This window comes from Moschus berezovskii, chromosome 5 (assembly GCF_049115385.1).
Source record: "Moschus berezovskii isolate FMDL1 chromosome 5, NW_MosBer_1.0, whole genome shotgun sequence".
In the NCBI taxonomy this organism is placed as follows: Eukaryota; Metazoa; Chordata; class Mammalia; order Artiodactyla; family Moschidae; genus Moschus; species Moschus berezovskii.
Genome location: NC_142464.1, coordinates 114,948,002 through 114,974,257, shown reverse-complemented (window position 1 = coordinate 114,974,257; position 26,256 = coordinate 114,948,002). Strand labels below are relative to the sequence as shown.

General features: G+C 40.9%; 1 protein-coding gene across 4 annotated transcripts in view; it reads left to right on the top strand.

Moving 5' to 3' along the window:
* CLNK (cytokine dependent hematopoietic cell linker) overlaps positions 1 to 26,256 on the top strand; it is a 234,021-nt gene that overhangs the window by 169,262 nt on the left and 38,503 nt on the right. For all 4 annotated transcript variants that reach the window (XM_088836491.1, XM_088836490.1, XM_088836488.1 and 1 more), the window contains 5 exons: positions 132 to 159; positions 9,812 to 9,830; positions 12,012 to 12,093; positions 15,722 to 15,762; positions 23,102 to 23,235. In XM_088836491.1, the coding sequence (XP_088692617.1) occupies positions 132 to 159; positions 9,812 to 9,830; positions 12,012 to 12,093; positions 15,722 to 15,762; positions 23,102 to 23,235 (304 nt within the window). The remainder of the gene's footprint in view (positions 1 to 131; positions 160 to 9,811; positions 9,831 to 12,011; positions 12,094 to 15,721; positions 15,763 to 23,101; positions 23,236 to 26,256) is intronic.

The window sequence follows — 26,256 nt, the reverse complement described above, 5'->3', positions numbered from 1 at the left end:
TATCACACTGGACTATGGGCTATTAATTTGGCAATGAAAATGTAATCAAAGAGCTTTAAGGGCTCAGAATGATTTTATCTTGATCATTATGAACTGTATTTTATGTAACATCATATTTCTTTCCCTTGCAGACAGATAAGCTTAAAGAACTTAAGTGAGGTAAGTAGCAATTCTGTCCTAGGAAACAAAAAGGAATTTTTTTGCATTAACTGTCTGTAGTGGGCAAGATGCTTAATTATCATAACAGCTATGCTCAATATGTATTAATAGCCTATTTTTTTAATTATTTTTAATTGGAAGCTGCAGTCCATGGGGTCACAAAGAGTCAGACACGACTGAGTGACTAAACTGAACTGAGTTGCTTTACAATGTTGTATTGGTTTTTGCAATGTAAACAATGTACACTAGCAGTGAATATACTTATATCCTCTCCCTCTCAAGCTTTGCTCCCTTCCCAGATCCAATCCCTCCCTCTAGGTGATCACAGAGCAGCAGGGTGAGCTTCCTGCGCTATGTAACAACTTCCCACTAGCTGTCTATTTTACACAATTATAATGTACCATATTTTAAAGGTGATAAAACTAAAGCAAAACAAGGTAAGCCTGAGATTTTAAATGAAATTCCTATTTGCCACCACATTCAGTGTTTATTGGAAGACATGAGGTCTCCACCAATGACTTCCATTCTTCAGCATTTCAGAAGTAAATGTTGGAAATCGTGATACAATTTCTTGATGATTAGTTGCTCACAAGAAAGACAGGAGTGCAAAGAGGAGTATATAGGAGATACAGAGTGGCACAGACCTGATTGAGAATCCCACTCTGCCATCAACGCCTTTGTGAACGTGAGCAAATTCTCCTGCCCTCACCCCACTCCTGTTCTGTTCTGTTTTCCCAACCAAAAAATAGAGACAGGTATCCTCAACCTTGCAAAATTGATGTGACAAAGTCAAAGTCAGTCAAAGTTAGCACATAAATGTCCAGGTGAGCAGTAGAGGCTACCTGAGTGGCATGAAGGTCAGGTCAGAGGGAGCTATCTTAGAGTACCTTAGATGTTGACTTCTTTAAGCCCCAAAGAAGAAGGTCCTGAAATCAGTGGTAGACCTTCATTTCATTCCCCACTGGCCTCCTAAGGGATTTGGTTCTTATCTTAGTATTTGACCTATGCTTTTATATATAGAACTTGGAGGTTGATCCCCTTCTTTCATTATTTTGATGTCTAAAACTTGGCCTCCATGCACTGATGCTGAATGGAATCTCAGATACAGAGTTTTGGGTGAAGCAGAAAGGAATAGCTTTATTGCTTTGCCAGGCAAAGGCTGTCACAACAGTTTCCTGCCCCTGAAAGCTGTGTGTCCCAACACTAGAGGCTATGGTGAGGAGGTTTTTTATAGCAATAGTTCAAGGGTGAGCTTGCTGATAAGATTACGGTGTGTGCAGGGCTCTTTTAATTAGGCTCCAGGTGGTCTCCTGATGAGTTTCTATGGTTCCTGAGGTCATCAAACTGTGACCTCTCTCTGGAATGAAGAACTGTATCAGGTAGTTAACATTTTCAATTATTGGGGGTTTTAGTAGTTCTTCAGAAGACCATCCCCAAGAAAAAGAAATGCAAAAAGGCAAAATGGTTGTCTAAGGAGGCCTTACAAGCAGCCATGAAAAGAAGCGAAAGGCAAAGGAGAAAAGAAAAGATATACCCATTTGAATGCAGAGTTCCAGAGAATAGTAAGGAGAAATAAGAAAGCCTTCGTCAGTGATCAATGCAAAGAAATAGAGGAAAACAATAGAATGGGAAAGACTAGAGATCTCTTCAAGAAAATTAGAGATACCAAGGGAACATTTCATGCAAAGATAGGCTCAATAAAGGACAGAAATGGTGTGGACCTAACAGAAGCAGAAGATATTAAGAAGAGGCAGCAAGAATACACAGAAGAACTGTACAAAAAAGATCTTCATGACCCAGATAGCCACAATGGTGTGATCCCTCACCTAGAACCAGACATCCTGGAATGCGAAGTCAAGTGGGCTTTAGGAAGCATCACTACGAACAAAGCTAGTGGAGGTGATGGAATTCCAGCTGAGCTATTTCAGATCCTAAAAGGTGATGCTGCTAAAATGCTGGACTCAATATGCCAGCAAATTTGGAAAACTCGGCAGTGGGAACAGGACTGGAAAAGGTCAGTTTTCATCCCAAACCCAAAGAAAGGCAATGCCAAAGAATGCTCAAACTACCACACAGTTGCACTCATCTCACACACTAGCAAAGTAATGCTCAAAATTCTCCAAGCCAGTCTTGAACAGTATGTGAACCATGAACTTTCAGAAGTTCAAGCTGGCTTTAGAAAAGGCAGAGGAACAAGAGATCAAACTGCCAACATCTGCTGGATCATTGAAAAAGCAAGAGAGTGACAGAAAAACATCTACTTCTGCTTTATAGACTATGCCAAAGTCTTTGACTGTGGATCACAACAAACTGTGGAAAATTCTTAAAAAGAAGGGAATACCAGACCACCTGACCTGCCTCCTGAGAAATCTGTATGCAGCTTAGGAAGCAACAGTTAGAACTGGACATGGAACAACAGACTGGTTCCAAATAGGAAAAGGAATACATCAAGGCCGTATATTGTCACCCTGCTTATTTAACTTCTATGCAGAGTATATCATGAGAAATGCCAGGCTGGATGAAGAACAAGCTGGAATCAGGATTGCCTGGAGAAATATCAATAATCTCAGATATGCAGATGACACCATACTTACAGGAGAAAGTGAAGAAGAACTAAAGAGCCTCTTGATGAAAGTGAAAGAGGAGAGTGAAAAAGTTGGCTTGAAGCTCAACATTCAGAAAACTAAGATCATGGCATCTGGTCCCATCACTTCATGGCAAATAGATCGGGAAAAAGTGGAAATAGTGACAGACTTTATTTTGGGGGGCTCCAAAATCACTGCAGATGGTGACTGCAGCCATGAAATTAAAAGATGCTTGCTCCTTGGAAGAAAAGTTATGACCAACCTAGACAGCTTATTAAAAAGCAGAGACATTATTTTGCCAACAAAGTTCCGTCTAGTCAAAGCTATGTTTTTTCCAGAAGCCACGTATGGATGTGAGAGTTGGACTATAAAGAAAACTGAGCGCCAAAGAATTGATGCTTTTGAACTGTGGTGTTGGAGAAGACTCTTGAGAGTTGCTTGGACTGCAAGGAGATCCAAGCCGTCCATTGTAAAGGAAATCATTTCGTTACGATGAAAGGACTGAATATTCATTGGAAGGACTGAGGCTGAAGCTGAAGCTCCAATACTTTGGCCACCTGATGAGAAGAGCTGACTCATTGGAAAAGCCCCTGATGCTGGGACAGACTGAAGGCAGGAAGAGACGGGGATGACAGAGAATGAGACGGCTGGATGGCATCACCGACTCGATGGACACGAGTTTGGGTGAACTCCGGGAGTTGGTGATGGGCAGGGAATCCCTGCATGCTGCAGTCCATGGGGTCGCAAAGAGTCCGACAGGACTGAGAGGCTGACCTGATTGATACTGATACAGAAAAGCTCAAAGACATTGTTATGTTTATCCCTGGAGGCAGAACCAAGACTCTACCCCAGACTGCACTGTTGTTTCTTGGCTGCTCCTCCTTTGTCTCTGCAGCCCCTCCCTTCCCTGATTAGTAACTATCTGAGTCTGCCATTTAGGGCTTGGCGAAGGTCATGGAGTCCAGAGTCTGTTCCCTATAAAAACAAGGAACAGGGGTCACAGAAAGTCTTCTGTCCCCGAGAACCCCACAGGTCCTTCTCAGTTTCATTTTCTATTTTTTTCTCCTTTTTTCCTTCTTTCTTTCCTTCCTTCCTTCCTTTCTTTCTTTCTGGTATTATGAGAATGTTAGAATTGAGTCACATTTCTAGCTTGCCCCTCAAGCAAGGTAGTTATGACCTCCAATCCATAAGATAAGAATGTCAAGGAGGATAACACATGACTACTGCCTGAGGGGTTATATTCAAGACTCCCCCCAACTTATCCTTTTCTGCGAGTTGTTGGACTTTCCAAGTGCCACGTGGAAGGAGAAAGTAGGGGTGATCCTCTGTAGCTGAAGGAACCCACACATCTAAAGGGACTCCACCCTTTTCTTCTGCAGATCAGCTAATGTGTCCCAAGTAGGCTGTCAGTCAAGATGACCGTTATTCACTGCTCAGTATGAAAGGACAATAGGCCCACCAATCATGAACAAGTAAGAAGGAAAGTAAGCAAGGAGAGATAAAAAAGCCTTCCTCAGCAATCAATGCAAAGAAATAGAGGAAAACAACAGAATAGGAAAAACAAGAGATCTCTTCAAGAAAGTTAGAGATATCAAGGGAACATTTCATGCAAAGATGGGCTCGATAAAGGACAGAAATGGTATGGACCTAACAGAAGCAGAAGATATTAAGAAGAGGTGGCAAGAATACACAGAAGAACTGTACAAAAAAGAGCTTCACGACCAAGATAATCATGATGGTGTGATCACTCACCTGGAGCCAGACATCTTGGAATGTGAAGTCAAGTGGGCCTTACAGAGCATCACTACGAACAAAGCTAGTGGAGGTGATGGAATTCCAGTTGAGCTATTTCAAATCTTGAAAGACGATGCTGTGAAAGTGCTGCACTCAATATGTCAGCAAATTTGGAAAAACTCAGCAGTGGCTACAGGACTGGAAAAGGTCAGTCTTCATTCCAATCCCAAAGAAAGGCAATGCCAAAGAATGCTCAAACTACCGCACAATTGCACTCATCTCACACGCTAGTAAAGTCATGCTCAAAATTCTCCAAGCCAGGCTTCAGCAATATGTGAACCATGAACTCCCAGATGTTCAAGCAGGTTTTAGAAAAGGCAGCGGCACCAGAGATCAAATTGCCAACATCCACTGGATCATGGAGAAAACAAGAGAGTTCCAGAAAAACATCTATTTCTGCTTCATTGACTATGCCAAAGCCTTTGACTGTGTGGATCACAATAAACTGTGGAAAATTCTGAAAGAGATGGGAATACCAGACCACCTGACCTACCTCTTGAGAAACCTGTATGCAGGTCAGGAAGTAACAGAACTGTACATGGAACAACAGACTGGTTCCAAATAGGAAAAGGAGTACGTCAAGGTTGTATATTGTCACCCTGCTTATTTAACTTCTATGCAGAGTACATCATGAGGAACGCTGGGCTGGAAGAAGCACAAGCTGGAATCAAGATTGCTGGGAGAAATATCAATAACCTCAGATATGCAGATGACACCACCCTCATGGCAGAAAGTGAAGCGGAACTAAAAAGCCTCTTGATGAAAGTGAAAGAGGAGAGTGAAAAGGTTGGCTTAAAGTTCAACATTCAGAAAAGAAAGATCATGGCATCTGGTCCCATCATTTCATGGGAAATAGATGGGGAAACAATGGAAACAGTGTCAGACTTTATTTTTTTGGGCTCCAAAATCACTGCAGATGCTGATTGCAGCCATGAAATTAAAAGACGCTTACTCCTTGGAAGGAAAGTTATGACCAACCTAGGTAGCATATTAAAAAGCAGAGACATTACTTTGCCAACCAAGGTCCGTCTTGTCAAGGCTATGGTTTTTCCAGTGGTCATGTATGGATGTGAGAGTTGGACTGTGAAGAAAGCTGATTGCCGAAGAATTGATGCTTTTGAACTGTGGTGCTGGAGAAGACTCTTGAGAGTCCCTTGGACTGCAAGGAGATCCAACCAGTCCATTCTAAAGGAGATCAATCCTTCATTGGAAGGACTGATGCTAAAGCTGAAACTCCAATACTTTGGCCACCTCATGCAACGAGTTGTCTCACTGGAAAAGACTCTGATGCAGGGAGGGATTGGGGGCGGGAGGAGAAGGGGACGACAGAGAATGAGATGGCTGGATGGCATCACCGACTCGATGGACATGAGTTTGAGTGAATTCCGTGAGTTGGTGATGGACAGGGAGGCCTGGTGTGCTGTGATTCATGGGGTCGCGGAGAGTCGGACACGACTGAGCGACTGAACTGAACTGAACTGAAAAAGGAAATGGAATGCCTGCCTTGGACAGCAGGGATCCTGCAGGACAGTTTGTTTTTCTTGCAACTTTCATTGGCCTTCTGCTGGAAATTGATAACATCTAAAGAACAACAAGGCCTAGTGGAAGAACACATTTTTCTTCCTTATCTCTTGCCAAGACACTTCCTCATTGTTTGGACTGAGAGTCAAGGTCATTTCTCTATTTCAAAAGCCCATCTCACAGGGCACATGCCATGGTTGTGTGAGTGTTAAATTCTTGCTTAAAATACATCTTAAGGACCAGAATTCATTCCAGCAGAAGTGATGTGCCACTGCCACCCTTCCCCCAAAAACAACAACTATGAGAGAAAAAGAGGGCTTCCCTGATGGCTCAGACAGAAGAGAATCTGGCTGCAGTGCAGGAGACCAGGGTCTGATCCTGAGCTGGGAAGATCCCCTGGAGAAGGAAGTGGAAACCCATTCCGGTATTCTTGCCTGGAGGGTTCCATGGACAGAGGAGCCTGGCTGTTGCCAAGGTTGCAATGGACAGAGGAGTCTATGGGGTTGCAAAGAGTCAGACACGACTGAATGACTAACACATACAAGAGAAAAAGAAGCCTCAGGAAAGTGACAAGATCTCCAGCTGGCGGAAAGATGGAGCCAGTGCCGAAGGCCTGAAGTCTCAATCTACTCTCCACGTCCATAGTTCTGCCCTAGGACACATGCGACTCGCCTGAAATGAAGTAGTGAAGAAAAGAAGAAAGAAACAGATGAAAGTGTGGGATACGAAGAAGGTGGGACATGAAGAAGAAGGCGCTACTATTTAACTTGAATACGGTAATTTTATAACAAAAAAATCTAGATTTCACTCTACCTTTCTCTATTTAATTTTTTTTTTTTTACCTTTTGTAATCCTCTTTAATGTCTGACTGAACAGAGACAGCTGGATTCTTTTTTTTTTTCTCTTAACTTTATTTAATATTGGAGTAGAGTTGACTATAGGGCTTCCCTTGTGGCTCTGCTGGTAAAGAATACACATGCAATGCACGAGACCTGAGTTTGAACCCTGGGTTGGGACGATCTCCTGAAGAAGGGAAAGGCTACCCACTCCGGTATTCTGGCCTGGAGAATTCCATGGACTGTATAGTCCATAGGGCCGCAAAGAGTCAGCCATGACTGAGCAACTTTCACTTCATAGTTGACTTACAATATTGTGTTAATTTCAGGTGTACAGCAAAGTGATTCAGTCATCCATACACATACGTCTGTTTTCAGATCCTTTTCCAATATAGGTTATTACAGAATATTGAGTAGAGTTTGCTGTGCTATACAATAGGTCTTTAATCTATCTTAAATAGTCTAGTACTTCCCCACCACCACCTTTGCCCTTTGGTCACCATAAGTTTGTTTTCTATGTCTGTGAGTGTGTTTCTGTTTTGTAAATAAGTTCATTTGTATCATTTTTTTTAATATTCCACATATAAGTGATATTATTAACATATTATATTTGGACCTAGAGATTATTATATTAAGTGAACTCAGAATAAAGCAAATCTCTCTCCACTTTTCTAATTGCATTTGATTTTAAATTCAGAGCCCTCAAGCAAAAAGTTGGCTGGGTCTGAATTAAACAAAACAAGAGCTCTCTCAGACAGATGGCATCTCAGCTGTATTTACAATAAGGCTTTCCCTCTCCTTTGACAAGCCTGAGAACCACAGCAAAAAGATTGTGCACTTTGAACTGCCTGGTTCAAAGTCTTAGAGAGGACTCAGTGTGGAGACTTTCAAACCACTCATGAGAACCGATTCATTCATTACCCTATTTATGTAGCCTATATCTTGATGCTGCTCAGTCGCTCAGTCATCCAGCTCTTTGTGACCCCATGGACTGCAGCACACCAGGCTTCCCTGTCCTTCACCATCTCCCAGAGCGTGCTCAAACTCATGTCCATTGAGCTGGTGATACCATCCAGCCATCTCGTCCTCTGTCATCCCCTTCTCCTTCTCTGTTGTCTGCTTCTCCTCCTGCCTTCAGTCCACAGTTCTGCCTTGATTTGCTGACCATGAGGAAATGTATGTCCTCTTTTCAGAATCCTGCTGCTGCTGCTAAGTCACTTCAGTAGTGTCCGACTCTGTGTGACCCCATAGACGGCAGCCCACCAGCCTCCCCCGTCCCTGGGATTCTCCAGGCAAGAACACTGGAGTGGGTTGCCATTTCCTTCTCAAATGTGTAAAAGTGAAAAGTGAAAGTGAAGTCGCTCAGTTGTGTCCAACCCTTAGCGACCCCATGGACTGCAGCCCACCAGGATCCCCCATCCATGGGATTTTCTAGGCAAGAGTACTGGAGTGGCTTGCCATTGCCTTCTCCATTTCAGAATCCTAGGGGATGCCAAGTTCCTTAAGATAAAAGGGTTTGTCTGTTGGCCAGCCTTAGACAAGACATACAATGCCTCTCTGAGATATTTGTTGACACAGGTTTCTTGTCTATGAAGCCATTGTGAGTCAGGAGACCTGGGCTCCAGAGCCTGCTCAGTGACAAGATAATTCTGGGACTCTGGGCAAATGGCACCACCTCTTTGGACCTCATCTGCAATCTACTGGCTTTAACTTTTCATGGACCTCAGACCACTTTGAAAATTTGATGTAAAGTATGATAAACCTTTCCCACCCCAGAAAAAAATGCATGTATTTACAGAAGAAAAAAAAATTGAGTTTTAATTTCAGAAGGTTCATGAACCCCACTAAGCCATTCAAGAACCTCTTCCATCCCCCAGGTTAAGAAGCTCTTGTCCAAATGATACTTGTAGACCTCCTCAACTGCTGTAATGCATGAAATGGACTTCAGAGAATTATTTGTAGTTAAGTAAATACTTCAGCAAATACTGTACTTATTGCAAGGCATTTTAATTCTTCAAGAGTGTAATAGGACTCCAGGATGCAATCCAATAAGCACATAGACTTTCATAATGAAGAATTAAGGAGTTAAAGAGAAAGAAAATGTTTGGAAAGAAAAATTGTTGCATTAAAAAGAATATTGCAAATATTTTCATGCTCATTTTTAAAAATAAAAATTCCAAAGCAGGTGTAAAATAAATTAACCATGGCTTTCATCACTTAAACACAAACTCTATTAAAATTTTATCATCTCTCTTCAAATCCTGTTTTCTATAATACAACCACACACACACACACACACATACACACTGCTTTTAAATATATCATAAGCCCCATTTTTATCCTGAAGGTTTTATGTAACTTTGAGACATTGATAAAATATAATTTTATGCCATACTGTATATAAATAATTGCAATGAATTGCTAATTTTGCAACAGTGAATATAGCACCAAAATTTATTTAATATTTCCCACTTAGAGGGTCAGAAAGATTGTTTCCAGTGTTTTTATATTATAAGTAATGATGTACTGGACATCTTTGTACATGGAACTTGATTCAGATTTCAGATTGTCGTCTTAGAAAAAGAAACTTATCAATGGAATCATTGGGATAAGAATAAGAGCATTTCAAAGGCTCCTAATAGCTATGGTTAAATTGGTTTCAAAAATAGTCAAAGCAATTTATGGTCCCATTAGCAGACTGTATATTTGCCTGTTACTTCAGAATATAAAACGAAGAGTATAAGATTTTTATTTTTGCCTAGTCTTTTGGAGGCATATTCACAGATACTTGCCTTGAGAACGCCATACTAACAGAAATGTTGCCCAAATTCTACTAACCAATACACACAGAGTATAATATAAAATTCAAGATCACTAAGAGTCACTCAATAATATTCTCTTTTTAATTCAATACAGGTCCTTGGAACAGAGAAAGGTGAACTGTTTATATTTGTTTTCTTATTCTAACACCATTAGGATAAGTCCTACTTCCAGGTTAATAGCATTAGTCTTTAAAAAAATAAAAAGATTGCTTGTTTCAGGCCATGGGATACATGGGCACGTGTGTGTGTGCATGATGACATGATCCAGATGGATTCAGGAGCTCAGAGTCTATTCAACAGTCCTGTGATCTAAACAGCATGATTTAAATTGGGCATGGGGTAGAGTTCTTTCTTCAGCTACAGGCTAGTGACGAGGAGCACGCTGTCACCCCCTAACATTTTGGAAGGACAGTGCTAGCCTGCTGCTCCACAGAAGCTCTGGGTCTCTCCATCTTTGATGTCAGTCACTCACACACGTCAGCCCTCATGTGGGCACATGTACACATGTATACACACTGCTGGAGTCACTATTGTGGAAGCGTGGAATTCAGTACTCACTCGCTAGCTGGGAGGATGCTAATCTGCTGATACCTTCACGCCCACCTTTGAGATACTTTCACCATTCACTTAGAATGATGAGTTATGTCCCGAGCCGAAGGGCCTGAACTATGGCCCAAAGAGTTAACACAGCCAGCCTAGTTTGACAAAGCAACATTGGGTTAAGATTTCAAAGACTCCCCACCAGCTGTTTTGTTTTGGAAAAGTTGCACTGCTTCTGTGAGTCCCAAGTCTTCTCACTTTATATTGAGGAAGTTACACTTGAGTGGGTCCTAACCAAGAGTTTCTGATGGAGGAGTAGGGGTCTGTTGGGAATGCTAAATAATTTTAAAACCTAAAGGAAATTGTGCCTATTTCCTCAATAAAGCTCAGCATTCTAACTGAAGTATTCAGGAGTTGCTGCCTCGGGCTTCAGTGATTATCAACGCAGCAATGTGACACTGGCCACCTCACAGGGGTAGCTGTTGATGACCTGAAGTGATTTTATGGGATGTGTGACTAGTGGACCAGTCACTGACTCCAATCACATTTTAAGTAATCGCGGTCCTTCAATCAAAGGTGTCGAGTTTGTGATCAACCTTGGACACAGCACAGAGGAACAACCAAAATTAAGACATGTCCGTGTTTATGCTTCCTTAACTTCATTACTTACAACTGCAACTAGGAGAGTGTTTTATGGGCTTTCCTATCATTGTTTTATTATGTGACCTTGGTAATTCTGGATGGCTGGTTAAAATCTATCCAGGATTAAAAGGAAATAAAAAGTGATAATACCAATGAAGTAAAAGTCGCTCAGTCATGTCTGACTCTTTGTGACCTCATGAACTATACAATCCACAGAATTCTCCAGGCCAGAATACTGGAGTGGGTAGCCTTTCCCTTCTCCAGGGGATCTTCCCAACCCAGGGTTCAAACCCAGGTCTCCCGCATTGCAGGTGGATTCTTTACCAGCTGAGCCACAAGGAAAGCCCAAGAATACTGGAGTGGGTAACCCATCCCTTTTCCAATGGATCTTCCTGACCCAAGAATCGAACCGGGGTCTCCTGCATTGCAGGCAGATTCTTTATAAACTGAGCTATCAGGGAAGCCCAGTGATACAAATGACATATGTAATTACTAAATAAGTCCAGTTCCTATGGTTGGCACAACTTTTCAAAACTTGAAGATCAAAGGGGAATAACTGAGAAAATGCATGTCTGGTGGGAACCAGGTAGGAACCACTGGTCTACACCAGAATCCTGGGAGCTCTTCTGCCTTATCACAGGAGAGAGAGGAGAATTCAGGTGTGCATGGGTAAGCATCCAGCATCCCCATAACCTAAACTTCTCCAAACAGTTCTTATGTTCAACATGTTTGCTTATGTTTCTATGTAAAATTTCACCTGAATGCAGAATTCAACTTCAGTCCACTTCCACTTCAAGCCTGTCCAATACCAAATGCCTTCAATTGAAACATTCTATATTTGGCAGAAGTTTAATAATGAGTTCTAGATTTAATATTTTTGAAAATATTGACTATTCAACATTAAAGCAATTTTTATAGCCTCAAGGATAAACTACTCCCAGGACCCAGGGTTTTGCAGAATATATGGGCTACAGTTTCCACTAACCACCAACTGCTCACTCTTAACAACAGAGATTACTTGGATGAAATTACAGCCATTTCAAAAGACCTCTAATGGCCCCCAATCATTTTCCTTTTACAACCTGACCAAATTCTGTGATGCCTTTACACAGTTCCTTATCACCACATGAAGCCTGAAGCACCTCATCTGCCACAAAACCAAAGTCCTCAAGAGATTCCTCTTGCCGTTGCCAGGTAAGAAGCCAGGAATCCCTGGCTGGGTCCCAGTTTGGGGATCAGCCCTGTGTTGCCTGGGATAATGACTCACGGGGTCTCCTGAAAAAGACTCTCTGGCCTTTGATAATGAAGCCCAGTGACAAGGTCCTAAGGAAACCAGTGAATCATAGTTGTTGTTGAAGTTAATAGGATTTAAATTGGCCATGGGGTAGAAGTCTTTTTTCAGCTACAGGCATTGTTCTTCTTGACTTTAGTGACTGATTGTGCATTAGAGACAATATTTGAAGACACGGGTATTCCCTAGGTAGGATTAACTGGAATGGCAGCTAATCAACCTGGGAAGAAAAGTTGACATTTCTAACCAGTCTCAGTGGATGATCACACAGAAGCTGACAGTCACTTTGGAGCAACACTTTATAAATGAGCAGGGATTGGAAATGCCATCATGAGTAATTACTTGCCTGATTAGGTTATTGTGACAACTGTCATCCCAAAAGAAAAGTCGAGGAAGCTAATAAGGCTGGTGATTCATTGGCTGAGGTCACATTAGCAGTAGCTTCCTTAATATCCTGAGTCTCTAAAATTAGTACTACCAGGCCCTTCTGTCCTCAGTCTGGCCAGTGGCTCCAGCTCAGTTCAGGCCATTCTCCACTAATGCTAACAAAGGATATTTGCAAGTGCTATTCCTCTTCCTACAACACTTCCCCATCACCCCTCACATTTCCCTCTCTCTGCCATCTCCCTATTTGGGAAACTTCTCTTTGTTCAGCAGACCCCAGCTCAAAGCCACCCTGAATCCAGGAAGCAGTCCTTCCCCATTCCCCAGAGAGGCTGAATCCATTACTGCTGAAATCAAGTCCAGCTCCACTCTCCAGTAACCCATCTTCTCTCCCCATCCTGTTTATTAACAGCCCCCTAAATTCTCAAATCTCAGCTCACAACAGGTCTTGAATCTGTCCATTCCCCTAGCTCCCAGGAAAACTTTCTTGAGAACCAAACCAATTTTGTCGAGATTAAGTGACATTCTTTTGCCGTGCTCATCTCTATGGTCGTGTTAACCCCATATTTGACTGTGGCATGTCTTCCCTTCAAAGACTAAGCTGCTTCAGGGCAGAAACCATGTCCAATTCATTTGATATCTCCCAGAACATTACTTTGCCAACCAAGGTCCGTCTAGTCAAGGCTGTGGTTTTTCCTGTGGTCATGTATGGATGTGAGAGTTGGACTGTGAAGAAAGCTGATCGCCGAAGAATGGATGCTTTTAAACTGTGGTTTTGGAGAAGACTCTTGAGAGTCCCTTGGACTGCAAGGAGATCCAACCAGTCCATTCTAAAGGAGATCAATCCTGGGTGTTCATTGGAAGGACTGATGCTAAAGCTGAAACTGCAATACTTTGGCCACCTCATGCGATGAGTTGACTCACTGGAAAAGACTCTGATGCTGGGAAAGGTTGGGGGCGGGAGGAGAAGGGGACGACCGAGAATGAGATGGCTGGATGGCATCACCGACTCTGTGGACATGAGTTTGAGTGAACTCCGGGAGTTGGTGATGGACAGGGAGGCCTGGCGTGCTGTGATTCATGGGGTCGCAGAGAGTCGGACACGACTGAGCGACTGAACTGAACTGAACTGGACTGAAAACATACAATGTACTTAGTAAGCACTCAACCAGTGCTTATAAAATGAAAGAATTATCATTTCTGTTTTAGTTCAGGTGTTTTATTCTTCTATTTTTATAAATGTTGTACTTGAAACCTAGAATATCTTCAGAGGATATTACTCTTCTGTCAACATTTTCTAAAAATCTTGAAAAATTAGGGCAGTGAAATTTTGCTATCCAAGATTTTTAAATTAATATAGTATATATAGTTGCTGAGTCCAGTCCAGCGTTTTTGCAACCCCATGGACTGTGGCCCGCCAGGGTCTTCTGTTTATCAGATTTCCCAGGCAAGAATACTGGAGTGGGTTGCCATTTCCTTCTCCAGGGGATCTTCCAAACCCAGGGATCAAACCTGTGTCTCCTGCATTGGCAGGAAGATTCTTTGCCACTGAGCCTCCCGGGAAGCCAGTAGTTCTATACATTTTTGGTCGCACTGGGTCTCTGTTGCTGTGTGCGGGCTTCCTCTAGTTGCCGTGAGTGGAGGCTACTCTTTGCTGTGCTGCATGGGCTCCTCATTGTGGCGGCTTCTCTTGCTGCGGGCCGTGGGCTCTAGGCACACAGGCTTCAGTAGTTGCGACTCCCAGGCTCCAGAGCACAGGCTCAATAGTTGCAGTGCATGGGCTTTAGTTGCCCTGAGGCATGTAGAATCTTCTTGGACCAGGGATGGAATCCATATGCCCAGCATTGACAGGCAGATTCTTATCCACTGCCTGGATAAGAATCAGGGAAACCCTCTATGATTTTTTTTTCCCTAGACATTTAACAAAATTTTACACTGACTCATAGTAAAGGGACTGTGAATCGAAGGCTTAGATAGCAAAAGAAGCCTGACCAGTGATGACAGCACAACGTGGTGGTTCAATGATCTAATGGCATTTCTGTCTACGAAGCAAGTCATAAGACTCCAGGCTTCCATGGAAATAGCAAAAACCAGATATGTATTCAGTTGATTTCATCGCAGCTGGTAAAGGGATGAATTTTGCTGAATTAACCCAGAGGCTTTATTCAATTGCACAATCGTGGCATAGAACACGCTCCACATAATTAGATTTAACTTCAGCAACACCCAGAGTTTATAATGACGATGCTGACCACAATACAAAATGAACCAGAAAATAAGCGCTGAGTGTTACCCAAAGCTAAACATTAAGTACTAAACTAAAGCTGTTGATAAAGTAACACTGTTACTGTGCTTAGAAATGCATACGATTTTATTGTCTTTTATTATATTTTTATAATCCTTTTTCCTTTATGGATTTCCTTCCTTTACACACAGTTTTCTTACCTAGCTCACATTTTAAGAGGAAATGAAATAATTGCTATGCCTTTCTTCCTTGTTATGCATGCTGCTGCTGCTGCTAAGTCGCTTCAGTCGTGTCCGACTCTGTGCAACCCCATAGACAGCAGCCCACCAGGCTTCCCCGTTGCTGGGATTCTCCAGGCAAGAACACTGGAGTGGGTTGCCATTTCCTTCTCCAATGCATGAAAGTGAAAAGTGAAAGTGAAGTCGCTCAGTCGTGTCCGACTCTTAGCGACCCCACGGACTGTAGCCTACCAGGCTCCTCCACCCATGGGATGCTCCAGACAAGAGTACTGGAGTGGGGTGCCATTGCCTTCTCCTGCTGTGCATGACTCACCCTCAATGGTAAGCAATTACTAATACTACAGAGCAGGAGCTGTAGTGTTTTCTACAGTGACCGTATCTACAAGGCAAGTCTGAAGTCACGGCTTCCAAAAGTAAAGGATTACGATGCATGCTCACTGAAGTGACATGGAAAGAACATATATGAGTCCGTCAATTTGTTCCACATCTAATGTCAGTCTTGAGAAAGGAAGGAACCAGCCTCCTATACCTTACAAAACAGATGATTCTTCTAACTAATCCAGTAAACTAAAAAGTGCTCTTCAAATATGACTTAGACCATGAGTACTGACCCAGCTAAAGTAGAAAATACTAACATGCTTTCAATTGTAATATTTCCTTTAGCTCTTCATTCATGACACGCAACCCGACTGTGCAAAACCGAGGTAAGAACACTTTACCTAAGAATTATAAAATAAGCGGGTAAGTCATAACACTATTGATATTCCTGCACCATGAATTAGCTTTTCTGAAACTAAAGAGTCCCTCAGCTGATGTATGTAGATGTTAACTCTCTGATTTTCATTGACAGGTGGCATTGTATTGTGTTAATATCACATAAATTTTATCCACAATTAAATATGATCACTTAGGTGGTTTCCGGTTCTTTCCTCTTATGAACATTAGTTGTGAGCAATATTGTAGATGCCTTCCCTTGTATATAATATATACATATTTTTCCCAGTACATAATAGGATAAGTTATCTTTTTAAGAGGGAAATGGCCAAGTCTTAGAATATTCCTCTCTTCAATGACACTAGATTCTGGTAACTTAGTTGCTAAGTCATCTCCAGCTCTTGTGATCCTATGGACTATAGCCCACCAGGGATTTCTCAAGTAAGAACACTGGAGTGGCTTTCCACTTTCTTCTCCAGGGGATCTTCCTGACCCAGGGATTGAACAATGTCTCCTGCATTGCAGGAGGATTCTTTACCACTGAACCACCACGGAAGCCCAACCCTAGATGTAGTTTACAAATTAGACATATCATTTTGTCTGACCAATAGCTTATGAGAGCCCATTGTTTCCTATCCTCTCCAACAGTTGTTTCTTGACAAACTTTTAGTTTTTGCCATTCCACTGGTTGTAAAATATATTTATCTTTAAAAGAGTCTGGGAAATAGAGAAAATAAAAACTAACCTCTCTTACTAATTCATTGAAAAGATAAAAATCAGAAGGATACCATGTCCATGGAGATGTCAAAAGTAGCCTATAAATATTCTGTTATATTACTCTTAGTGATGGGTTTTGATATTGTTAGTATTATTTGGTCCAAACTAGATTTATGTTTTTTTATCTTCCTTTCTTCACTCCCTATGCCACAGAGATTCTGTGTTCAGGCCTAATCTTTCCATCTTTCCCTGCTGAGCCACAGAATGGTGGCTGGACCCCATGAGATAGAGTGGAAAGACTGAGGGCTCTGCTGACCTTGATCCCACTTCTGCCTCTTTGAGCTTCACACTCCTCCATCCATAAAATTAAAATAATGATATTAACTCACAGGGCCCCACTTCTGCCTCTTTGAAAATTCAAATACTATTAACTAACAGGGTTAATACACACACACACACGCACACACACACACAGCCCTCTGCTTAGCACATTGTAGGCAACTGACACATTTTAATATCCTTCCTTTTTGCATTTCCTTTCCTTCTCCAGTGATTCTCTCCCTAATTGATCCAGTGAGACCAAGAGATTCCTCCATAGCCTCCATCATGTCCTTATTTCTCTTCTGCCCTGCACTATCTGGACCTTACATGGAGAAACCAAAATAGAAAACTCATATCCCCAGATGCACGCATCACTAATAAGTTTCCCAAGATAGTAATCCTTTTCTAAAGGAGGATGGCCACATGGCTCATTCCCTAGAAATTGAATGACAGAAACAGCAGTCTTGGAGGCCAGATCTTGGTGTATGAAAACGAAAAGACCTGGTAGATCCAGGTGGAAGGTCCAGGGGCTGAATGGGCCAGGAAAGGCTTTACGGATGGAGGTTTTGAAACTGGAATTATTGCAGAGGTGGAGAAGCAGAATCATAGATTAAAGAGGAATCCAGAGTCTTGACTTGAAAGACAAAATCTTGAACACATAAAGAAATAAAGAGCAGCTGAAGAATGGAACAGTGGTGTTAGTGAAGTGGAAAGCCTTCAAAGACATGAGTCCAGTCGAGCATCCTCTGACTGGGAGTGTATCATTCATACTGGGGGCACGTAGATTGTTCTCTACTCATCTTAGAAGAAAAGATTTTGAAAATGTACAGTTACACTTCTTTTTAAGGATGGTCCTTTATTTATTTATTTTTAAGGAGTATAATTGCTTTACAACTCTGTGTTACTTTCTGCTACACAACCATGTGGATCAGCTATATGTCTACATACATCCCCTCCCTCCTGGGCTTCCCTTGCACCCCACTATCCCACTCCTCAGGATCACCACAGAGCACTGAGCTGAGCTCCCTGTGCTATACAGCATTTTCCCACTAGCTGTCTATTTCATACATGGCAGCGTATATATGTCAATTCTACCATATGCCCATTTAGTTATTCTTGACTGTTCAGTTTCTAGTTAATAAATACATTTTTCTCAATTTTCTGATAAATAAATTCAAGCTAAACTACTGGGAGCCTAAGTAGATGGATCTCCAGACAAAAAAGAAAAGTATTTTGATATATTGGAAGAGAAACAAGAAAGTTTGGGTTATAACTAAAAATATTCACTTTTGAGATGTTGGATGATTTCTTTTCTTTTTTCAGTTTTTGCCCACTAAAGTGTTCTTTTTCTATCTTCATTTTATAAATTTTTTTGTCATACATGACTCTTTTCTTAGATTTTTTTTTTAATTTTATATGGGGTAAAGTTAAAATAGAGACATTACTTTGTCAACAAAGGTCCATCTAGTCAAGGCTATGGTTTTTCCAGTAGTCATGTATGGATGTCTTCACAGTTGGACTGTGAAGAAAGCTGTGCGCTGAAGAATTGATGCTTTTGAACTGCGGTGTTGGAGAAGACTCTTAAGAGTCCCTTGGACTGTAAGGAGATCCAACCAGTCCATCCTAAAGGAGACCAGTCCTGGGTGTTCATTGACAGGACTGATGTTGAAGCTGAAACTCCAATACTTTGGCCACCTGATGCAAAGAGCTGACTCATTTGAAAAGACCCTGATGCTGGGAAAGATTGAAGGCAGGAGAAGGGGATGATAGAGGATGAGATGGTTTGACAGCATCACCAACTCAATGGACATGAGTTTGAGTAAACTCCGAGAGTTAGTGATGGACAGGGAGGCCTGGCGTGCTATGGTTCACAGGGTCGCAAAGAGCTGGACACAACTGAGTGACTGAACTGAAAGCTAAAATTTGCTAATAAATAGGTATGGAGAACTCCTTAAAATAAAATGGTTTTATTATAAGTTTCAAGAAAAGCTCTAGAGCTGTTTCTTTATTAGCACTGTAACATTAGTAGTAGCATTCATTGAGTGACTAGTATGGGTCAGGCTCTGTGCTAAGAGATATATATACATAAGCATTTTTAAATATTAGTAATTATTCATATCAGTACGGTTCCATCAGTAAGTGTTGATGTCAGTATGGTTCTATTGATATCAGCTTTTAAATATTAGTAATTATTGATATCAGTATGATAACAGTATGCTTTATCCATACTATTTTCATTTGACTATTCTAATTTTCTTGACCACTTACACATATTCCCGATGTTCTTCCATTTACTCTGTGTCAACCTCTTTATTAAATATATATATATTTGTTTATTTATTTGGTTGCACAAATTGTTGTGGTCTTAGCTGTGGCACACAGAATCTTCAGTCTTCTTGTGGCATGTAGGGTCTTTAGTAGTGGCACATGAACTCTTGCAGGGGACACAGGAAACTTGGGTTTGATCCCTGGGTCAGGGGAAGATCCCCTAGAGAAGGAAATGGCAACCTACTCCAGTATTCTTGCCTGGGAAATCTCATAAACAGAGAAGCCTGGCAGGTTACAGTCCATGGGTCATAGAGAGGAGAGCTGGACATGACGGAGCGTGCACACACACACACACACACACACACAATGAACTCAGCTGTAGCACATAGTTTCCTGACCAGGGATCGAACCCTGGTCTCCTGCATTGGGACCAGAGTCTTAGCCACTGGACCATCAGAGAAGTCCTCAATCTCTTTATTAATGTGACTCTCCATTCTCCAGGTAGGAGAGTCCTATTTCCTGGGATTATAAAACTCAAATGCAGTGTTTTACGTAAAACTTTCCAAAGATTACCACCATTACTTTAGAACAAAGTCAACTAAATTTTTGTATTGGAACTACATACTGGGAATTTCACTCATTTATTAAGCAAAGATCCATCCAGGACTTGTGGGGAAATCACATGGCAAAGTTGTTTTTTTGTTTGTTTAACTCATTCTCTGAATAGATGACCAATGCACAGAGCTGTTTCCAAACGCTCTTTTTCAAGTAGGATTCTTAAATATTCAAGCAAGGCACTCAGAGCCACAATAAATAAATCAGTTGCCACAATATCATGAAAAATTCATAATCACTGAACACATGTATGCTACACAAACTGATAGGAAATGCTGATAACAGTTATTTTCTTCTCTCAAGAACGTTCTTACTGTTTCAATCCATGTTGAAAAGATAGTTATGGCTATTTAAATAATAAGTCTTCTTGTACTGCTTTATTAAAAATACTGTTGGTAAAGTCATTTTTTTACATATTTCCATAGCTCTCTTAGCTCTCTCTTGGTTAGGATTTGCTTGGTTCTGCCTCCTTTCATTAAAGATCTCTCTGTGTCATACTTCAGATGTGTAATTAGCACAGAACTGGACTTTTTAAACCAATAAGCATCTGGTTTTTAAATGCAAAATTTAAATCATTGATATTTATTGCAATTACTAATATTTTTGAATCAATTTTTATATTATGTTGTGCCTTCTACTTGCCCTTTTTATTGATTTTTTTTCCTGCCATATATTGAATTCATCTCTTTTTCATTCCCTTTTCTCTTTCTAGAAAGTTATATATACATTCAAATTCTATTTTTTCATTGCTTACCTTCAGCATTTAGCTAAATAAACAAATAGCATGCTCGAATTTTAAAACTCTAAAGTTCATATCCTCTTTTCAACAATACAGAAAACATATGATGCTTTTGTTCTGATGGTGTGGATTCTGCACTGTGTCTGAAAGTAGAGTTTTTAGGCTTATTAGCTTTATAAAATAAAATTGGAAAAGACAGATGTCTTTATCATTATTCCTATTTTTAGTTGTAAATTGGTGAGTGAAATTAACTTACCATGATGAATGTAATTTAAACTTTAAGTGACCAAACACTTTTCTACAATAAACATGTATTCCCTATATTCTCAGACTCCACATTAAAAGTCACAATCCTTAGAACCCTCAAAAAAGAACTTTCAATATTTCAGGAGTACTCTGCTCTCCTTAGTAAACTTACAGAGAAATCTGGCATTTTGATGCCAAAAAAGAAACAGAATAAATACACATATAACTGAAATGTTACGGTAACTGGCATATAAATGTTTGCTAATGTTTTATTTAGCACCTTGCCTTAAAAAACATAGTGTATGAAAAGTATTCCATTTTTTAAAGTTCTTGTTAAGCTACTGACCAGAATTATAACTTTTATGTTCTCTAGACTGAATTAAGACTAAATAACTTATAATTCTGCCTTCACATTAATACCTCCTTTTCTATTTTATGTTATCATTGTTCAGAATTTTATTATGATGCTGTTTTCATGCTCTCAATGATTTGTCATTTTTATACAGTTAATTCTTGCTTAAAATTACTAACATATTTATAAATATCTTTGTTAAGCATTCCTTCTAACAACTGACTTCTTCCTTGTGACCTTCAGTCAGTACAGTTCAGTCACTCAGTTGTGTCCGACTCTCTGTGACCCCACGGACTGCAGCACGCCAGGCCTCCCTGTCCATCACCAACTCCCGGAACTTGCTCAAACTCATGTCCATTGAGTCGGTGATGCCATCCAACCATCTCATCCTCTGTCGTCCCCTTCTCCTCCTGCCCTCAATCTTTCCCAGCATCAGGGTCTTTTCAAACGAGTCAACTCTTTGCATCAAGTGGCCAAAATTGGAGTTTCAGCTTCAACATCAATCCTTCCAATGAACACTCAGGATTGATTCCCTTTAGGATGCACTGGTTGGATCTCCTTGCTGTTCAAGGGACTCTCAAGAATCTTCTCCAACACCACAGTTCAAAAGCTTCAATTGTTTGGCACTCAGCTTTCTTTATAGTCCAACTCTCACATCCATACATGACCACTGGAAAAACCATAGCTTTGACTAGATGGTCCTTTGTCGGCAAAGTAATGTCTCTGCTTTTGAATATGCTGTCTAGGTTGGTCATAACTTTTCTTCCAAGGAGCAAGCGTCTTTTAATTTCATGGCTGCAGTCACTATCTGCAGTGACTTTGGAGCCCCCAAAAATAAAGTCTGTCACTGTTTCCACTGTTTCCCCATCTATTTGCCATGAAGTGATAGAACCAGATGCCATGATCTTAGTTTTCTGAATGCTGAGTTTTAAGCCAACTTTTTCACTCTTCTCTTTCACCTTCATCAAGAGGCTCTTTAGTTCTTCTTCGCTTTCTGCCATAAATATGGTGTCATCTGCATATCTGAGGTTTTTGATATTGCCTTGTGACCTTAATTTCTTGAAATTCATTTCTATCAGGTTTACTGGAATGACACAGTGAAAATATTTTTATTGAAGTAGAGAATACACATCAAAACTTGACAAAGTGGTAGTATCTTAAAGCTTAGGTGCCATGTGAAATCAAAACCCTTTCAAATAATTTTTTTGTATTCTGTTACGATGAAATCCATTGGTCTATCTTCCCTTTTAAAGATTCTTACCCAGGCATGATTTTGTAGCATCATATATTAGTCACTTGGAAAACAGTGATTCACAGACCTGAGCAGATCTTTCCCACATTAACATATTTTATTATATAATATTTTTTAAAATTACATTTGTAAGTAATACCTCCAATCTCATCAGAAAAGTCCAACTGTGGATATGCTATTAAGTCACTGTGGCAGATACAAGTTTTTCCAAACTCCAGTCTGCACTTTAAAAGTCTAATTTTAAATTTGGCCACAAATACTACCAGTTGTTTTCCATGAAGTGACAGGCTCACTTTGTTCATTTTGAGTAAAGTATCTGCCAAGTGCCCAAGTCTGAATAACCGTAATGTGTCTATTACTCATTCTTTCAGGTTATAAAAGATGATCCATTTAAAAAAAGTTATTCTTTTGCATTTTAAAACAAATGGTGTTTTCTGAGTTGGAAACAAGCTTGGCTTGTTTAAGAAATTAAGTAAAGTTCATTACAGCCAGGACAGCATGGACAGTAGAGGATGGATGAAGAAACAAGAAGAGAAAGATCTACAGGACCTTATTGACAGAAGGTTAAATATTTGGATTTTCTTCCAGGTCATCATGGAAGGATGTGTACCAGGGGTGTAGTAAAGTCAGAATTACATTTTCTGAAGGTGATTCCAGATGCCCTAGGGAGACAGGGACAAAACCTGAAGCACGAAAACAGTCCAGAGGAGACTGCTCTCAAGAGTGAGATGATGGTGGTAGAGACCAAGTTGCCATGGACACCGGAGGGAGTGATGGTTCCAGCACAGTCATATTTAAATGTGAATTTACTTTTCCCAGATCATAAAGAAAGCATGCCATCCTATGCTCCTCAGAGATGTCTGTCTCCAGCTGGCTCTGGCCCTCAGGAAAATCCACTACTTCATAAAATCACAAGCAGGAAGAAACCTTTCCCCGCAAGGTCTGATGGCAAGGTAAAACAGACACTTTCTACGGCACTTTTCTAGGTGATTTTAGCACCTAAATAGGGGCTTCCCTGGTGGCTCAGCAGTAAAGAATCCACCTGCAATGCAGGAGATGCAGGTTCGATCTCTGGGTCGGGAAGATCCCCTGGAGAATGGAATAGCAACCCTCTCCAGTATTCTTGCCTGGAGAATCCCATGGACAGAGGAGCCTGGTGGGCTACGGTCCATGAGATCACAAGGAGTCGGACATGCCTAAACTAACTGAGCATGCACACACAGCACCTAAAGAGAGCTGTCTTGAACAATGCCTAAAAAGGAGAGCATTACGATTCGCTGAGATTTCCCCCTTTTAGCTATATATTGTTGGGGGTTAATATTCTTAAAAAAGATTTTGCTATATAACATTGCATCTTGCATTTCACCTAATTCTTCAACTTGCATATTTCCATATTCTAAAAGTGGTTTTTAAAAAAAAATCCAAAAAATAGAGATATTTAGAACTGTGTAGTATGTGTTATTGGTTGTTCCGTAGTGCTTTACAATTGATGAAGATTTACATATTGCAACTGTTTTTCCAACAAAAGATTCACAAGTTGTATGCTTATTTCATTTGAACAGTTCAGCAAGCATTTACTGAGCACTTATTCTATACCAGACAACGTGCTGAAAGTTATGGTCTCTGCCCCAGGGGAGATGTGAAGAGAGGCAGAGATGCAGATAGATATAACAGTAGATGGATTCTGGCTTGTCCTTCATCTATTTCCTGCTCTCTTTCTAAAATATTCTCCATCCCCACAATCAGTTCTTCTCAGGCCAGGCTGCCCTGATACTCATCTATATGGGAGGATAAAATTTTCTTTGTAACTTCTACCCTCCGTCACCTTGCAACATTACTTATTAAAGTCTTTCATGATAAGGCACAGAAGGACATGTCCCTTCTGGGCCTCCATTCCGTAGCCTCATAGGCTAAGAGCTCTGCTACAGAGCTTGCAAAAGATTTTAAGCAGGAGCAGAGCACATAGAATATCTAGTCAGTTCAGTTCAGTTTAGTCGCTCAGCCATGTCCTACTTTGTGACCTCATGGACTGCAGCACGCCAGGCTTCCCTGTCCATCACCAACTCACGGAGATTGCTCAGACTCATGCCCATCGAATTGGTGATGCCAACCACCCACCTTATCTCCTGTTGTCCCCTTCTCCTGGGGACCAATCTTCCTAGGGAAGACTGAAGATCTTTCCCAGCATCAGTCTTTTCTAAAGAATCAGTTCTTCGCATCAGGTGATCAAAGTATTGGAGTTTCAGCTTCCACATCTGTCCTTCCAACGAATATTCAAGACTGATTTCCTTTAGGATTGATTGGTTTGATCTGCTTGCTGTCCAAGGGACTCTCAAGAGTCTTCTACAACACTCCACTTAAAAGCATCAATTCTTCGGTGCTCAGCCTTCTTCACAGTCCAACTCTCACATCCATACGTGACTACTGGAACAATTGCTCATATTCCTGCAATGTTCCAAGTGACACTGGTTGTCCTTATATGCCGTGTTAATTTTGACCTTCCTTCTAAAAGAAGTCTCATACTCTTAAGTTTGACTTTGCGCATAGTTTACACATGGTATGCGCATAGAATTGTTTGTGTATAGTTCTTCTATTGCCCCATTTTACATGCCTGGCTTCCTTTTCATCATCTCCTTCATAAGCACTGGAATCCCAGAATCCGACCTAGGTATCTGTCCAAAAATTACACCCGCCCCAGAACCCGGATTTCTTCAGGCATGGGAGAGGTTTGCACTAAACCAGGATTTCCCTGATTTCAACTGTTTGAATGCATGTTTATGATCTGTGGCCTATCTGTATATTATCTATAATAATGTTATACTTAGTAATATCTTTTAACTTTTTTTTTTCATTTTACATCACTGCTCTATTAAACCAGTATTACATACATAGAAAGTAATCTTAAAACTAACCATGGCATTCTACTTCTAGGTATACACCCAAAGAAATGAAAGCAGGGACTCGAACAAATTTTTGTACACTCATATTGACAGCAGCATTATTTACAATAGCTGTGAAGTAGAAACAGCCCAAATGTTTATTAACAAATAAATGGATAAATGAAATACAGTAACATTATTCCGCTGTAAAAAGGAATGAAATCCTGACACGTTACAAAATAGATGAACCTTAAAAACATAACACTAAGTGAAATAAGCCAGACACAAAAAGACCAGTAGAGAGTCTACTCATAGGATAAGTAAATTCATAGAGCCAGAGGGCAGAATGGGGGCTACCAGCAGAGTTATTGTTGGGCGTGTAGCGTGTTTCAGTTCGGTATGAGGAAAACTTTCGGGAGCTGAATAGTATGATGGCTGCAAAGCCATGTGAATGTGCTTGATGTCATTGCACTGTACGCTTGAAAATGGCTACATGGCAAATCTTATGTTGTGTATAGGGGCTTCCCAGGTGGCACAGTGGTAAAGAATCTACCTCCCAATGCAGGAGATGCAAGAGACTTGGGTTCCATCCCTGCGTCGGGAAGATCTCCTGAAGTAGGAAACGACAACTCACTCCAGTATTCTTGCCTATGAGATCCCATGGGCTGTAGCCCACCAGGCTCCTCTGTCCTCGGGGTCACAAAGAGTCAGAAACAACCGATCACACACATGATGTGTATATTTTATCACATCTTTTCAAAAGATTCATTTTAGCTCAAACATAACAAGGCTATTGTAGTAGAATGCCATCACTCACTAATGGACCTCAACATAAGAGATTAGGGATGCCAGAACAAGAGGCTTGCCTGGTGGCCCAGGGTTTAAGACTCTGCACTTCCAGTGCAGGGGGCACAGGTTTGATCTCTGGTCGGCGAACTAGGGTCCCACATGCTGTGCAGCATGGCCAAAAAATAAATGAATAGATACATGAAAACTAAATAAATACAATCCATCCATTTAAAAAGTCTAGATATTGTTAAAAAGTGAAAGGGGCCCATCTCTCCCTCCAGGTCATTTAGAATTGCCTCACACTGT